Source organism: Mus pahari, chromosome 1 (assembly GCF_900095145.1).
Source record: "Mus pahari chromosome 1, PAHARI_EIJ_v1.1, whole genome shotgun sequence".
In the NCBI taxonomy this organism is placed as follows: domain Eukaryota; kingdom Metazoa; phylum Chordata; class Mammalia; order Rodentia; family Muridae; genus Mus; species Mus pahari.
The window spans coordinates 73071074-73088347 of NC_034590.1; the positions used below are offsets into that span (position 1 = coordinate 73071074).

Consider the following 17274-nt stretch of genomic DNA (forward strand, 5'->3'; position numbering starts at 1 on the left):
TGGCTGTCCTGGAACTCACTTTGTAGACCAGGCTGGCCTCGAACTCAGAAATCCACCTGCCTCTGCCTCCCGAGTGCTGAGATTAAAGGCGTGTGCCACCACTGCCGGGCTAGGAAGCTATCACTGTTATACCCGCTGTGGGCCTGACACTGCAGATGGTCTGCACCCTGCAAAGCCAGGAATACTGGCACATGCTTTTAATCCTAGCACTCTCAGGTGAATTTGTGTGAGTTCAAGGTCAACTTGGTCTACACAGCAAGTACCAGGCCAGCTGGAGCTTCATAGTGAGACTCTGTCTTAGTTAATTAAACAAAATTAAATAAATCCCGTATAAGGTAGGTGACATTATAACAAAGTTACATAAACCCTGTATAAGATAAGTGACATTATAACAAAATTAAATAAACCCCATATAAGACAGGTGATATTATAACAAAATTAAATAAACCCCGTATAAGACAGGTGACATTATAACAAAATTAAATAAACCCCGTATAAGACAGGTGACATTATAATCACCACATTGCCAGTGAGGACACTGGGGCTCCGGATCACCTTGCTGACAAAGGCAGAGGTGGGATGAGCAGCTTCTCTGAGAGCTCTGCCCTTGGCTTCCCCTGACAGTGCTCTGTGGATGGCCCTCCCCATTCTCTGGGGGCTCCCTCCAGCACTGCCCACTATCCCAGCAGTCCAGCGGCTTATTCAGCATCATCAGAAGAAAGGAATGGAGTTTCCAGAACTATTTCTGAATACCTAAAGACTAGCCATTTCAGACGTAGAGCAGAGTTGCTAAGTTGCTGGGCTCTCCAGTGTCCTGGCTGTTGTAAAAGTGTCTGTAGAAAGCATGGGTAATGGGTTGGCAGCTTCTGGTATTGGAATCTTTGACACAAGGAACTCTCACCTTCCAGACCTGCATGGCATACATTTCTTTTTTATTTTAAATCATAATAATGGATTTTAATTACTAATCAAATCAAAAATAGTAATTTTCTTTCTCTGTTGTATTTCTTTTTTTCCTTGTTTTTTTTTTTTTTTTATTAGATATTTTCTTCATTTATATTTCAAATGCTATCCCGAAAGTCCCCTATACCCTCCCCCCACCCTGATCCCAAACCCACCCACTCCTGCTTCCTGGTCCTGGCATTCCCCTGTACTGGGGCATATGATCTTCACAAGACCAAGGGCCTCTCCTCCCATTGATGACCGACTAGGCCATCCTCTGCTACATACATGGCACACAATTTTACAATAAGTCCATGTGTGTTAAAATTTGCAAAACACTGTCATGCAAGAGGTCCTTGTCCTATCCCCTGGGTTTCCTAGCTAAACCACTGTTCACTTGCCCCCATTATCTTGCCTGTCAAACAAATAACATGAGTCCTTGCAGCTCTGTGAATGTTACCTTCCTGTCTTTCATCAAGCCTAAGGACCACAGCTCTTCAAAGAACGAGGAGTTCCAGGCACATGAAAAAGATGGGGAGAAGAGGTGCACAGGAATAGGGTCACATTTTCCTTTTTATTTTTTTTGGTTTTTGGAGACAGGGTTTCTCGTGTAGCTCTGGCTGTCCTGGAACTCACTCTGTAGACCAGGCTGGCCTCGAACTCAGAAACCCACCTGCCTTTGCCTCCCAAGTGCTGGGATTAAAGGCCTGTGCCACCATGCCCGGCTTTTCCTTTTTTTTTTTTCTTTTGAGACAGGCTTCTTGGTAGCCCTGGCTGGCCTGGAACTCACAGAGATCTGCCTGCCTTTGTCTCTGCTAAGATTAAAAGTGTGCACTACCACACCCAGCAGGGCTATTTTCTTAGATGATCTCAGGAGATCCCTTTCTTTTTCTTTCCTTTTTGTTTTTGTTCTATTTTGGAGATAGGGTTTCTCTGTGTAGCCCTGGCAGTCCCGGAACTTGCTCTGTAGACCAAACTGGCCTTGACCTTGCTTGCCTCTGCTTTCTGAGTGCTGGGATTAAAGGTGTGCACCACCACTGCCGGGGTGCATCCCGCTTCCTTAAATGCAATCATATGATTAGACTAGGGATTACCTGCAATTCCTGGCTCCCCTCTGGATCTCATAGCATCCATCGGTGCGCCTGCCTAGGGGAATGAGTGGAGCTGGAAGCAGTGAGAGGAACAGCTCAGCAGGACTTTCCAAAGAAAGTCCGGAAGGTCTGTGACTCATCCTGGTCTTTGGGACTCAAACCTGGAATCCTGGGATGCCCACAGAGCCTTCTTTATTCAGGCACTGCCCAAGCTGTCAGGAGGAGAACCTGCCCAAATGTGTAGGTTCCAGTTTCAAGAAAAATGGAGTTAGTCACCTTACCCTTGTCTAAAACCCAGACAGACTAGGGAATGAACATGTCAGTCCTAGAAGTGGGCACCAGAAGGACAACTTGGAAGAGAAGGGAGTGGCTTTGATGGATGGGGAGAAGACTCTCCTGGTGGGCCAGACTAGCAAAGGGGCTGCTTAGACTCCCGGATTAACTCTCTAGGTGCCCAATTACCTGCCATCAGTGAGCTCCGCCATTGGTGGGGAGGTTCCCCAACGCTACGTGTGGCGTTTCTGCATTGGCCTGCACTCGGCACCCCGCTTCTTGACAGCCTTCGCCTATTGGAACCACTACCTCAGCTGCGTGTCCCCGTGTCCGGGTTACCGCCTTCTCTGCCGCATTAACTTCAGTCTCAATGTGGTGGAGAACCTCGCGCTGCTCGTGCTTACCTACGTCTCCTCCTCCGAGGACTTCAGTGGGTGCCGGGGCAGGGAGGGGTGAAGGGAATGGGAAGCGGGCGCAGCCCTCCATCCTGCCTAAGGGTGAGGGTGGTGTCCATCCTCCTCTCTCCCTCCAGCCATCCATGAAAATGCTTTCATTGTGTTTATCGCGGCATCCCTCAGTTACATGCTCCTCACCTGCATTCTCTGGCGGCTGACCAAGAAGCACACAGTAAGTCAGGAGGTACGGTCTACCCCTATTGGGCACTAGGAGGCCCAGAAGAAAAGGACATCTGTCCTCAGGATGTGGGTAATAACGGGTGACAAAGGACTTTCTAATAGGAACCCAGCAGAAGGATATGGGGCTTTGGGCTGAGGCTTGGAGAGTGGAGAATGCTTGACTCAACTGTCTGGGTATACTGGAGAATGCATAGAAGCCGGAAATGGGGCCAAAATCAAGGGTAGCAGCCACACCCAGTGGATTAGAAACACTATGTCAGTGGATTGGTTTGTAATAACCTCAACCACATATGTGGCCTTTCTTTGCCCCACAGAATCTGAAAGTGTTGGATTGGTGGGTGAACTTCAAGTGGGAAAGGCAAGGATAGCATTATTCCTGAGCTTGGTTGTCCCCCAGACCCCAAATGCTCATCATTTTTGCTGCCCCTGCTGTAAACTCCCCCTTCCATGATCATCTTGGCAACCAGTAGGTGTGTGGGTAGAGAGTCCCAACCTTTAGGAACTGAGTCTAAGATGGAAGCCTACCAATATATACCCAACAAGCTGCGGAGTGACCAGATAGCCTCTCCTCTAGGATCGCAAGTCCTACAGCTGGAAACAGCGGCTCTTCATCATCAACTTCATCTCCTTCTTCTCGGCGCTGGCTGTCTACTTCCGGCACAACATGTACTGTGAGGCTGGAGGTGAGGCCAGGCTAGGGTCTGTAAATGAGTGACTTGAGAGCAACGGTGTGGTTTTGGTGGTGGGCAGTCACTGGCTATCACTGGCCGGTAATGTGATTTAAGAAGCTACGAGAGGGTTAAACAGGAGGTTCATCATGTTCCTTGTGTCCTCATAACAGTGTATACCATCTTTGCCATCCTGGAGTACACTGTTGTCCTAACCAACATGGCGTTCCACATGACAGCCTGGTGGGACTTCGGGAACAAAGAACTGCTAATAACCTCTCAGCCTGAGGAAAAGAGATTCTAACCCTGTCCCTGATGCTGGAAAACAAGAAACCACTCTGGCCTTCCCTATCTCCACGTTCTCTCTGGGCCCTTCTCACTGTGGGGACTGGGAGAGAAGAGCGGGAAGGGTCTGACAGGGCTGACCCCAGCACTACTCACCTCTCCCCACCACTCACAGGGATCTTCAAGAAGCGTCACCATTCACTGAGAGGTCCTAAGAAACTGAGCTGGCAGGAAAGCTCCACCACTTGGTGCTAAAAAATAAAGGTCCTGAGGTTCACTAAGGTTAGGGTCTAGAGCAGTGGTTGCTACCTGAAGACCACAGCCATCTCTCTCTGGTCATTCATCTGACTGATGTGTCTATCAATCTACCATGTACACCCAGAGTGTATGCATCCAGGCGATAGGTCCATAAATTTGCCCGGGTGTTCTAGATGTACCCTCTTCCCCATCAGTTTCATTGCGTTCCTGCGTGTGACTGGGGGAAGTGTGCGCTATGATTTCTAAGGGCTTTGTTTGAGGTTATCCAGTAGTGTTGTGCTTTGTCTTGACAGATAACTCATCCCAGAAGAAGCATCAGATGTAGGATATATTTTTCTTTCCCATCTAAAACCTCTAGCTTTTGGGAATTATGTCTGTAATCCCAGCACGTTGGAGGGTCCATGCCAACCTGGGCTTCACAGTGAGACCTTGTCTCAAAAATGAAGTAAGATGCCAGGTATGATGGCACATGCCTTTAATCCCAACACAGCAGAGACAGTCAAATATCTGTTGAGTTCAAGGCCAGCCTGGTCTACAGTTAGTTTCAGGCGAGTCAGGGCTATACAGTAAGACCCTGTTTTAGAAAAAATAAAAAAATAAAGGACCCTAAAATCACAGGCTTATAAGACCTTTCCCTCCTTTGAGCAGGGGAAGGGGTCAGAGGTAGATTTCAGTACTTCAGAATGGGTTCCTTGGTTTTCCTTTATCCTCTCTACTGTCCCAGGGCCCCAGCTTTTATTTGTATATTTTATTTCAAAGGACAATAAATTTCCTTCTTTTGCCAACAATCTGAGGCAGGTATGTTCCTCCTGGGGCTCATTTCTGCATGGGAACTGAGGTGAAGAATGGGCTCCAGAACGGAAGGGTTAAGTCTCCAGCAGCTCTGCAGGCTCCAGTTATCTCACATGATGATCTCATTACCACTGCTGCCTAGGGTGTCCTAAGCCACGCCTCTGCCTCCATTTTGGTGAACAGAAGTGGCTCAACCGTCTGGGGGCTGGTTATGACTGTCATCCTGCCAGTGAAGACCTCTCCCCTTAGAACCATTTAAGGGACAACTCAGATGTATGACCGACTGCACCTGCCTTCAGGCTGGTTTCAAAACCCCTTTGGAGCCCTAGACAGGAAGTCTTCCCCTCAAGCTTTGCATCCTACTTCACTGGGGCATCGGTGGCTGGGGCCCAGAGCTTGGTTAGGGAAATTGAGGGTAGTGGTGAAGAACCACAATGGAGCCTACTGTCTCTGACCCCTCTTAGAGGAAACAAAAGGTTCCCAGTCTCTGGGGAGCCCTAGCTCATGCCCACCCGCTAATGCCCAGCACATGGCCAGAACATAGGGAGGAGCCGGGCACTGGAGACAGGAGGTTTTATTGATGCTGGTGGGGGTAGGAAAGGCCCCCAGGAGCACGGGGCCTGAGTCAGTCAGCAGGTGCATAAGTCCTGGGCACATGGGGCAGGTTAGGGCACATTTTTCTTCTCAGGATTCTGTGGTTTTTCCCTTGGGGGAGGGAGAGAACATCTTGGAGAGCCTAGTCCAAGAGCTAAGGCAGAGAGAGGTTAGAGCCCCTGTCTTAGGAGGCATCACAACAGGCAGCAACAACTTTGTGGAAAGCTGGATGAACTGGTCAGTAGCGGGGAATAGAGGCAAGCACCGGGTTGGCCTCTTAAAAAGGTGAACCTGGCTTAGGTGAACTCATGGAATACTTGGTATTCCCAAGCAGAGTGGGGTGGGGCCCAGAGCCCCTTTCCCTGTGTACCTCCTTAAGGAATAAAAGGCATTCAGGGAGTTCCCAGGCAAGGGGTGCCAGAATTAGTCCTTAAGGCACAGCTGGGGGCAGACAAGGCGCCAAGGCACAATTGGTGGGGGGACAAGGGATAGCCTCCAAGCTGAGCGCCAGGGTCACAAGAGGATGCAGGACCGCCCACGCTTTATCGGTGTTGGGTTGAGCACTGCCCGGACAGCCTCCGCAAACACCTCCTTGACGCCATCTTGCTGCAGTGCTGAGCACTCGAGGTAGCGCACAGCATGGATCTGCTTGGCCAGCGCCTGGCCCTGCTGTGGAGTGATGGGCGCTTGACCCTGCTCCTTGAGGCGCCGTAGGGTATCAGGCTGGGCTCTCAGGTCCTTCTTGGTGCCCACCAGGAGGATAGGCACGTCGGGGCAGTGGTGACACACCTCTGGGTGCCATTTGTGCCTCACGTTCTCATAGGAGGGTGGACTGGCAATAGAGAAGCAGATGACGAAGACGTTGGTCTGAGGGTAGGAAAGGGTGCGGAGGCGGTCATATTCCTCCTGGCCCGCAGTGTCCCACAGGTTTAGGTTCACAGTGCGCCCATCAACCGCACTCTGGGCGCTGTAATTGTCGAACACAGTGGGGATGTATTCCTTGGGGAAGGCGTTAGTTGTATAGCAGATGAGAAGGCACGTCTTGCCTACGGCCCCATCGCCCACTACCACACACTTGATACTCTGCATTGTGTTGTAAAGTTACTATCGAGGAGGCAGTGCCTCCTCCCTCTTCTGGACCCCACTGGAAGTAGTGACCTGTGGAGAGATGAGAGGGACAGTCATGATTTAGGAGAGAAGAAAAGATGAAGACAAAAGAAAAACCACTTCTTGTTCAGTTATCCTGATGTCATCCCTATCCCATCAAGACAAACATCAGAAACAAGGGGAGATGCTGGGCAGTTGTAGCGCACACCTTTAATCCCAGCACTTGGGAGGCAGAAGCAGGCCTATCTCTGTGGGTTTGAGGACAGCCTGGTCTACAGAGAGAGTTCTGGGACAGTCAGAGCTGTTACCCAGAGGAACCCTGTCTTGAACCCCCACCCCAAATAAACAATGAAACAAGGAGGGGTACTGAGCAAGGTGTTGCAAAGCTGCAGCATTATATGGGCTCTGGTACTAGCCTAAGGTCGAATCTTTGTTTCAAGCAATGACACTGGAAAAACTACTTCAAACCTTAGTATTTTCACCTGTGAAATGGACATAATACCTTCTGCACGTACTTATGCTACGGATTAGTTATTACTTTTAAAGCACTGAGGGTAGTACCTGGTCAACTTTTGTTCTTCCTCAGTACAGGGATTTGCTAGATCATTAAGGAACGACTAATAGACGTCTCTCGTTAGTCTAGTCTCTCAGTATTTGCTCCAAAGCCTCAAAAGTCAAAGTCAATATGCATGATGGCACCAGGGCAACCCCTTGTTGGGAGGCAGAGATGGGACTTTGGTGCTGTGAGGCTTCAATGGACCTAGCCTCTAGCACTGATCTCTCCCAGACGCAGCTTCTTCTCGGACCGGCTGGGAGGGAAACGGTACAACTGGATGAGGTTTCTTCTCATTCCCACCAACAGGATTCCCATTTGCTAAGAATGAGTGAGTGTTCAAGCTCAGGATAGTCAGCAGTCGTCCCTCAGAGTGGGTAGCAGATGTACATAAAGGCCCTCCAGGATAGCAGAGGGAGCCTCAGGCTGCAAGACCACAGACCTAATTCTACTGCAGCTCTCTGACACACTGCAGCCAAACACTGGGCACTTATCCGTCTGGGGCTGTTTCTCTTTTCAGGAAATGAAGTAGAAAGTCTATGACAGGGTTGGAGAGATGGCTCAGCAGTAAGAGTAGGTACTGCCTTGCAGAACACCAGAGTTCAAATCCCAGCCCTCACCCTCTCTGAGCAGCTCCATAATTGTCTGTCACTCCAGGGAAGCATATTGGCACTTGTATGCAAAAACATACAGACAGTAAGACACGAATACACATAACTAAAAAATAAATCTTAAAAAGTCTACAACAAGGGCACTAGGTGAATGAAGTAAAACACGCTGGATGTGGTAAGTTTACAGTAATCCCAGTATTCAGGCAGCAGAGGCAGGGTCATGCAAGCTCCAGACCAACCGGGTCTACCTAGGGAGTTCTAGGCCTGTCAGAGATACATAATAAAAACCTGCCTCAAAACAAAAAAGACTTAGGCCTAGAGAGGAAAAGATTCATAGTTCATATGTGAAATCAAAATTTTAATATATTTTAAATGTGTGTGTGAGTGAGAGGCAGAGAGAGAGAGGCAGAGAGAGAGAGAGAGAGAGAGAGAGAGAGAGAGAGAGAGAGAGAGAGAGAGAAGCAGAAGGGGAACTACTTGGAAAAAGGAAGGGCAATGTGTGGAGAGGAGGAATAAAGAGAGGGGAATGGGGGGACTGTGTGTATAAAATATGCACACATAGGAAAACTTCAGAATGAAATCTATTTTCTTGTATCCTAACAAGGATCATTGTGTCCACTGTATTATTTGGGTCCTGGCATTTCACAGCAGAATTCCTGGGCCTGAAATCTCCAGGTCCATTCAGAAGGGGATGAAGTGGCAGTAAGACTGAGCCCCCTCAAATCCAGCAATGGGCTGCACAGATAGGAAGGCAAGGAAGGAATTCTGGCCAGCAGTCACAGTCCCAAGAGACTGAAAGTGCAACAGGCTCTCCAGGGAGGTGGCTATCAACCAGCAGTCAGCAAGTCAGCCCTCACAGCAGTGGGGAGGGGGAGGAGCTTCCAGGCTGGCAAGGGAAGAGGGGCCCTGACACCGGAAAAGGATTATGAATGACTTAGTGTCCAAAACACGGTGTGGCATATGATCAAGAGCACCAGATACCTGAATCTGACCTACTGAGCTCACCTGCTGACCTAGATCCTCAATAAAACACCTTAACTCTAATCCTAACTGTTAAAAGTAATCTAACCTCACACAGCTATTTAGAGTATGGGAGCCAGGACACAAACTTAGCTCTGTGATCCAAAGTCCCAAGTTTTTTCATTGTATCTGATGGCTCCCAGATCACCGTGGAGCCTTGAACAAATTAGTCACTTCCTTTACGTCAGCCTCAGTTTCTTCATCTACAGCAACAGCCACAACACTCGCCTTCCTGGCCTCATGAGGATACAGAAGGAGGGTGCATTCTATCTTGTAAACTATCTTGTACCATGTACATTGGCAGCGACAAGAGCAAAGCCTTCCATCCGTACAGTCAGTAAGCATGACATATGCGCGTGTGTCAGTAGTATCTAGTTGCTCCCTACTTACTCCCAGTTCAAACCTTCCCCCTTTCCCAATACAACTGTTCTCTTTCCCCCTTTATTTTGTTATCTTTGTTGTTGTTGTTGTTAGCATTAGTGAGGACAAGTGCTCTGTCATGACGCGCTATCTCCAGCTATATGGCAAGTCTTTTCCCTCAAACTCTTTGGCTGCAGTGGGTCAGATAAGCTCCCTTTAACTACTTAAGCTCTACACTGTCGGGTCTAACTTACGCCAAACAGGAAGAAAGGATGATCAGTGCTGCGGGGAAAGAAACAAAACCAAAACTCTGCTGAGAATGTGGCTCGGTGGTACTACACTTGCCTAGCATGTGCAAAAGGCCAGTTTCAATTTCGATATTCTACTCCCTAGTCATAAATATAATAATCCAAAAAAAACAAAAAAACAAAAAAACAAACCAAAACAGAACAAAAAAACTCAAAACCCTTGGTTTAGCAAATAAATTCTATTTGAAGATCTATATATTAGCCAATGACAACTTGTTCTAGGTTTTGACACCCAATTTAACTCATTCATCTCATGCCTGGACTCTCACTTTGTCATTCAAAGGTGATCATAATGTGAGGGGTTTTAGACTCATACAGACCTGGATTTAAATTCTTTTCCCCACCACTTATCAGTTGTGTGACCCTGGACTTAGAATGGATTGCCTCTGTAATCTTCATTTTCCTTATCTCTCAATTGTGGCTACAACAGTACTCTCTCACGGGGTTGCTATAAAGCTTAAGTGCATTAATATACAGTATTGCATGATATAGGTACTTAGATAAGTTCCTAGCTCCTTGCTCCAAAAGGGTCTACAATGGTGTTTGTAAAGCAAGTCTCTGTCATTCTCTTCTTATTCCTCCTCCTTTTTCAAGACAGCTTCATTGTGTAGCCCTAGCTAGCCTGGAATTTGTAGACCAGGCTGGCCTTGAACTCTGAGATCCACTTGCCTCTGCCTCCCAAATGCTGGGATTGAAGGTGGGAACCACACCTGTCAAGTCCTAGTCATTCTTGTCTCTTAGAGTTTATGCTTGTTTTTCTTTCTGTTGCTATTCCCTTTTCCCTTTCAAATCTTCCTGATTCTTCTGGGCCTAGGCTAAGTCTCACCACTCCATAAGGCTCCGTAGCATCATTACCTCTTTTACCTCTGCTTTGGCTGTGGATCTCCTTCTCTGTATATAAGGGGTACATGCCCCCTTAAATAGCAGGCTGGGTTTGTGTCCCCTCAACCACAGAAAAGCTGTGTGTGTAGGGCTAGACACACAGGAGTGCACAGCCACTGCCTTCTGATCTGTTGCGAAAGCATTTATGAGGAGCAGGATGGACCCCTCTCAAGTCTGTCCCAACCAACAATACTATAATGCTGACTCTTAGTGGAGAATAATGATAACCAAAAAAAAATCTTGAGAACTAGCTTGAAATGGCTCTAGAGGGGTTAGTGTGGGAAGATAGCTCATGGGGCAAGAGGGTAGAACCTGTCAGGGTGAGAGTCTGGTCTCTGAAGTTCAGCTTGCATCCAGTGGGCCCTGGCGTTGGGGTGTGTCCTAGGCAGGTCCAGAAGAGGGAGGAAAAGGAAGTACTGATGTTTGCCTGATCTCTGTGGCAGTTAGAGCAGGGGAAGTGTCCCAACGGAGAGTGGGGGAGGGGAGGCATGGGCTCTAAAAGATGCTCAGTGTACTCCTGCAGCCTGCACAGGGAAGGAAGGCTCTTAGTATTCTGCAACCTTCCCTACTGAGAATGCACACCCCAGCCCTTACCTCTGCAAAGTGACCTGCATAAGGCTCTATCCCAACACACACGCAATACTGAACAGGGCCAAGCCCTGCTGCAGCTACTCCAAGGAGGTTTCTGTACAAGCTGGGTGGTGGTGGCACACGCCTTTAAACCCAGCACTTGGGAAGTGGAGGCAGGCAGAACTCTGAGTTTGAAGCCAGCCTGGTCTACAGAGTGAGTTCCAGAGAAAAACTCTGCCTTGGAAAACCCAAGGTATGTGTGTGTGTTCCAATCCAAGTCACAAGTCACTGATCCAAAGTCTAGTCCCTGTCTATTTCACGTAGAAGCTGGTCAGAATCTTACCTCTTGTTCTTAGACTGGGAAAAGTCCTGCCTGGTTTCTGTCTCCCTAGCTGAGTACAGCACATGTGACTGTCAGTAAGAAACAAAACAAAACAACCATGAGCTTAATCTGCCCCTCTGTACACACAAGAGCTCACTCCCATGAATGCTGTGGACCCTTCAGATTCTTCCCTAGGCTCAGTTCTGTCCCCACCTTCTCCAGCCTATCACAGCTCCCCACTTCCACCTTTCCCAGTAGTGACTGTTCTGTTCATTGTGCTGGACTCCTACTGGATGATCTGTGGGGAGGGAAGCCTGTTTATGTGTAGAAGCCCAGCACAGGGCTGAACAAAAGTTGCAGAGTGACATACACCCCCCACTCCCCACCCCCAATCAACCCTGACATTGAGACTGGGAACAAGGAAAGCCTCTATGCCCAAGAGACACTGGACAGAGGTAGCCAACTTCTTCCTCACTTAGAGAAACAGAAAGTTAGGGTAACGCACACACAAACTAGATTGCTCTGTCCTCCACTAAAAGAGCGAGCAGTCGAGCAGTCGAGCAGTGGTAACTCAGAGGGGCTGGAGAAAGTGGGAAGAAAAAGAAGATAAGCCAAGGATTAGACTGGAATCGCTGAAGACCTTTGGCCAAAGACAGCCAGGCCAGGAACAGGGCACTGAAAGTTTGTTTGTTTGTTTGTTTGTAGGTAAAACAAGGAGGCTCACACTGTGGCTGCAGCTGGCTGCATCTGGGCTGGGAGGAGGAAGCTGGGGGAGACATGAGGTCAGTGTGGGACTGGGACCAGGCCAAGGGCTGAGGCTCTTTCTACCCCTTCTCAGCAGCAGCAGGGAAGAGCCCAAGAGAGCCTAGTTCTCAGCCTTAAAAAAAAAAAAAAAGGCTTGAGCTGGGTGTAGTGGCACATGCCTTTAATCCCAGCACTCAGAGACAGAGGCACTACACTCAAAAGTTCGAGGCCAGCCTGGTCTACAGAGTGAGTTCCAGGACAGCCAGAGTTACACAGAGAAACACTATGAAAAAGAAAAAAAAGAAAGAAAGAAAGAAAGAAAAATGAAAGCAAGCAAGCAAGCCCACACTGAAGGACTCTTCCCTTTTTGTCCTTTCCACCTCTGGGCTCCAGCAGAGGATTTTAGCCTACAGTAGGCAGGGTAAGAGGAGAGACCTGATGCTGCTTTCTAGGGATTGACGGCAGAGGAGGAAGAAATGGCAATTGGAGCTGAGGACACAGAGGGCCAGAGACAGCTTCACTATGTGTGTCTCATGCTCATCTCAACACCCAGGGTGTTCCACAAAGGGTGAGCCCCAGAGACAGGACAGCTCCAGCTTGGGGAGCCAAGCTGCCCCTCCCCCACCCAGCCACACAGAGGAAGGCTCACACACTGGCTTATTTCTCCCTGCCTAGCAGCAGCTCAGCACTCTCTGGGCCTGTGAAGTGGCACTTCCCTTGCTTTTGCTCACTTCACAGGAGGCTGTGAGTGCCGACCTTGCAGTCCTGTCCCCCAACTTAAAAACAGAGAAACCCAGGGCTTCCCGGTCCTCTAAGTGTGCCACCCAAGGTCTGAGGGGGTTTCCACAAGGGAAAAAACATCAGGGAGGAAACACTACATCTGTTTTCCACTGTCAGTGGGCACAGAGCTGGGACAGAGGGCAAGGTATACAGCTCACCCTGGAGTCCCGAGACAAGATCCCAGCATTACTGCCCTTTTATCTGTCCACCTACAGCAATCTTTGTACTTTGTGTAAAGAGCGACAGTTCTAACCTGAACAGATCAAGGCTAGGGAGACAGGAAGGCTGGGTCTGAGGCACTGAAAATATAAGCCATTTTTTTTTTCCTTTGAGACAGGGTCTTACTATGTCACCCTGGCTGGCCTGAAACTTGATATGTAGACCAGGTGGGCTTCTGCCTCTCAGGCACTGGGATTAAAGGTGTGCACTGCCAGGCCTGGCTTGCAACTTAATGTTGAAATAGAGTCAAGAGATACTAAATTGACCAGAGTGATAAAAGAAAGACTTAGTTGCAAATTTAGCTTAAGGACAGGATCTCCTAACCTCTGGCCTGATGTTTGTCTCTCAAAGCAGACAAGGTGAAGACCTCTATTCTGACCTTTGACTTCAAGATGGCCCTAGCATGGTTGTTTCTTTTAAGTAATGGGCCAGAGGGCTAGAGAGATGGTTCAGTGGGATTAGGAGCACTTGTTCTTGCAGAGGACCTGGATTCCGTTCCCAGCACTGAGAGGGTGGCTCACAGGTCCATAGAGTTCTGTTCCAGGGGATCTGACACCCTCTGTGGGCCCCAGGCATGGATGTGGTACACATACACATATATAGGCAAAACACCCATAGATTTTATACATACATACACACACACACAGAGGGAGAGGGAGAGAGAGAAATCTAAAGAAAGAAATGGGCCAAAGGAGTCAGGTTGATATCCGTCTGCATCCTTTTACTGTTATGATCTCCAGCCTCCTAGCTCTAGTCCTGCCTGGGGCATCTTATACTGCTCAGGGTTTCGAGTTAACAGTGTACTGCTGGACAGCCAGCTACCCTGGGCTCATCCGAGCCAGCCGAGAAGCTCCTCCTTTGGTCTTTAGCTCCTAGGGACATGCCCTCCCCCCATGTGAGATGAGGACAAAAGAGGAAGCTGGACCCTGGACAGGAAAACCAGTCTGATCTGGGGAGGTGGCCCAGGCTTTGTCTTTGGTTTCCCTTCGAAGGTTCTCTCACAGACCCCTACAAACCTCACCTCTAATGGACCAACACTGTACGTGAAGGGAACAGGTTTTTCAGACTGTGCCCAGGTACCCTTCTTTACACCCTGTTCTCCAGCTACTATCACCCAGTGTCTTCACAGCTGCACATATAACCACAGCCTCTCCTATCTTCCTGCTCATAACCCCTCATGAGCTACTATCATCTGCCTTAGCATCTCCCCTGAAGCGACGCTCCATAGCCCAGATTGCTAAGCAGGATATGTAGCACCGTCACCCTGCCATTTCTTCTCATATTACCTTAACCATTCACAGCAGCTTCCTAGGCACCCCCACCCACCCACGGCATTTTCCCATTTAGATCCCTCCCACCCTGGTCACACTCTTCTTGCCATTAGCTCAAATTTCCAATGGGGCCCGACTATGCCTGAGAGAAAACCCCTGTTACTGCCACCATTCTCTCTGCTCTCAGAGCCCTGTGGGTTGCTTAGACCGAATACTAAATTAAGGGCTGGTTTGTCAAGTGAGGAGTCAGGGCTCCTGAGGATTTTTACTGAGCTGTGATGCCGAGAAAATGTGCTGTGTGCACATCATTTCCCGAGTGGGGATTTGATACAGATCCCCTGGATTTCCTCCGTGAGGCCAAACCTCTGTACCTCCCAGGGATGAGAGTAGGAAAGACAGGTGGAGAAGGGCAGGCCCAGAGGAAGAAACAATTGATGGGAGAGGGACAACTGTGAGGTGGTAAGAGGATAGGAAAGGGAAGGAGCCTAGCTCTTAAATTTAGCTGTGCTCGACGATCCCCCAAATGTGACATTTGCTCTCCTCCACTTCTTTTTATTCTCATGGAGAGAAGTTAATCCAGAAGAGCAGAGAAGGCAGACACAAAATCTGAGTATGTAATCTGAAGGCTGAGAGGCAGGGGTTCTAGGATGGAGACAAGCACTTATGGGGCCAGGACAGACTACGTTAGACTGTGGAGAAGCCCCTCCAAGAGCGGGAATAGAGAGCTCAGCTCGGTAAGAAGAGAACATCAAGGATGCTTAAAGGCAAGACGGTCATCACAACTCCCAGTCAAGGCTCTGATACACACCAGAAAATGTAGATACCCAACTTCTGCAGTTCCCTCCAAGCAGCAGGGACGAAGGACAAACACCTTGCCTCACATCCCCTTCCTGATCAAAATTTAAAAACCAGTAGAGACTGAAGTTAGACTCGTTGCAGTTTTCCCTCCAGAATCTTGCCTCTATCCCCCCTCCTTTTCCTAGCAGGCCAAATGGCCCAACCCACTCTCCCCACTGGTTGGAACCAGTAAATGCTTGGAGACAGGGACCTTGAAGCTAGTCCCCCCCATCCCCCACCCCCACACTCCTAGGCTTCCTTCCTAAGAATCAGGGTAGTTTGATTTCCCATGGACTTTCTCACTAGTCTTATTCGTGTGTCACCCAACCCTGGCTGCTACAGACTGCTTCCCCTTGCCTAACCACAGTGTCACCCACCGCAGGTTCCCTTCATTCTGCCAGCTTCAGCTCTGGTCCTTCTCAAGGCTGAGGGCAGTTATTTTGTCTCTAAGAGATAAAGATGTTGACACACCAGAACTTGCATGTTCACGCGCGTGTGCACATGTTTCCAGCCCTTTAATCATCTCCATCATCGGGAGGCTGCAGCCAGCATCTCTAAGCTACAGAGGTTTGAAAAAGGCTCTCAAACTCAGCATGTCTAAAGCAGTTTCTGACACCAAAGCGAGATTACAGACCAAGGGAAGAGACAGATTGAGGGCGGCAGGGAAGATAGAAACAAAGTGTGTGTGGTAGTCAGAGGCTGAACAACAGGCAGGGCGGGTAAATGCGAGATCAGGGCCTGGGTACATCTATGTGGTTGGGGGAAGAGCCGGAAGGAGGCGAATGTGGTCGACACTATGGCAAATGTGGAAGACAGTATGCGGAGTTCAGGTGAGGGAGAAGACGTTAAGAGCTCTCAATCATTCCTGAAAGCCAGTACTCCAGCTGCCTCTCAAAGTCATGGAAGTTGTCAGCGACTATCAGTATAGTGGCCCTTTCCTTCCTCAGTTTATCCTCAAACAAGGCCAGATTGAGTCTGATAGACACAACAGACGTGTTCACTAAATACCCGTTGCTTGGGACAGGAATAAAGAGGTTGGCTCAGAAAAATACAGAGAGAGAATGGGGATTCCCCAACAGCGTCCTCGGCAGCAACAGTATAGCTATGGACTGGCTGCGACCTTCCCGGGTGAGACTTCAGAGGCCTCAGACACCGCCCCCCCCAACCCCCAACCCCAGCCTCACAAATGTCACAACTGCAGAGCAGAGAGCGCGCCTTCTGCAGCCCAGAGGCCCTTTCCTTTCACACACTACTGAACAGCCCCACAACTTCTGAGGGCACCCCACCGCAGAGTCCCAGCCTCACAGCTCAGCGCTTTCCCACTTCCGAGCCTCTCACGGTTCGGATCTCAGGGGTCCCTCGCGGACGGCAGGAGCCCGCGCTGTCCCTCGGATCCCACCCTCACCCCAGCCACCAGCGATCGGCTGGCTCGCGGTGGCCGCTGTCCCCGCCCGGCCTGCCGCGCCCGCCCAACTTGCAGTGAACGAAAACCTCCCGCGCTCGGCCTCCCTCCTGCAAACTTCCCGGCTCCCGGGTACCCAGTCCAGGCCAGCTCAACTCCTCTTCCCAGGACCCCCTGCCCGACAGGCTGGACCCGGGCCTCACCTGGTGCCCTCCCCGCGGCGGGGGAGCTGGGGGCGGCGGCGGCGGCTCTGGGCTCAAGAAGGAAGTGAGAGCTGGAGGCCGGAGGAAGTGGGGGGGTGGGGGCCGGGCCGGCGGGGCCGGGGCGGGGCGCGGGGGCGGGCCGGCCGGGGCGGGGCGGACCAGGAAGTCCGCGGCCTCCCCCACCCTCCAGCCCGGGGTCTTCTGCAAGCTTTGCCCTCCGCACAGTCCCGCACTCTCTGCTTCCCTCCACTCTTTGCCCCGTGAGCCCTGAGCCCCTTGAGTCTGGTCTCTCAAGGTCAGGTCTCCCCGCTTTCACTTGGCATCCCCCTCTCCCCAGCAGGGGCCCTAAGCTAGGCGCTGGGCATTTGTTCTCTTCCTAGTATCTCACTCCCCGCCCCGCAGCCTTCGCGGGAAGGCTGAGAAATGCCTTCCGCTCAGCCCGGGAATCTAGAGGTAGTCGCGGCTGGCTAGGGGTTAGCCGGAATGGGTCAGGCTGGGGCAGTCCCCACCCCTGCCCTGAGCCTTGGGAGAGTGCCGGGTGGTGGTG

General features: G+C 50.1%; 2 protein-coding genes across 9 annotated transcripts in view; one reads left to right on the forward strand and one right to left on the reverse strand.

Moving 5' to 3' along the window:
• The window catches only part of Pgap2 (post-GPI attachment to proteins 2), a 29575-nt gene extending 24635 nt beyond the window's left edge, over positions 1–4940 (forward strand). For 5 of the 8 annotated variants that reach the window (XM_029539941.1, XM_029539943.1, XM_021196376.2 and 2 more), the window contains 4 exons: positions 2484–2736; positions 2839–2945; positions 3516–3624; positions 3783–4153. In XM_029539941.1, the coding sequence (XP_029395801.1) occupies positions 2484–2736; positions 2839–2945; positions 3516–3624; positions 3783–3913 (600 nt within the window). In that variant the 3' untranslated portion in view covers positions 3914–4153. Of the gene's footprint in view, positions 1–2483; positions 2737–2838; positions 2946–3515; positions 3625–3782 lie in introns of all 8 variants that reach the window. The other 3 variants (XM_021196367.1, XM_029539939.1, XM_021196359.1) reach the window with 1 other exon arrangement.
• Positions 4941–5501: 561 nt separating this feature from the next.
• Positions 5502–16801, reverse strand: Rhog (ras homolog family member G). The gene is made up of 2 exons (XM_021200966.1): positions 16728–16801; positions 5502–6696 (listed from the first exon to the last, which is right to left on the reverse strand). The coding sequence occupies exon 2, from the start codon at positions 6625–6627 to the stop codon at positions 6052–6054; it is 576 nt and encodes a 191-aa protein (XP_021056625.1). The 5' UTR covers positions 6628–6696; positions 16728–16801; the 3' UTR covers positions 5502–6051.
• Between the last annotated feature and the right edge of the window lie 473 nt (positions 16802–17274).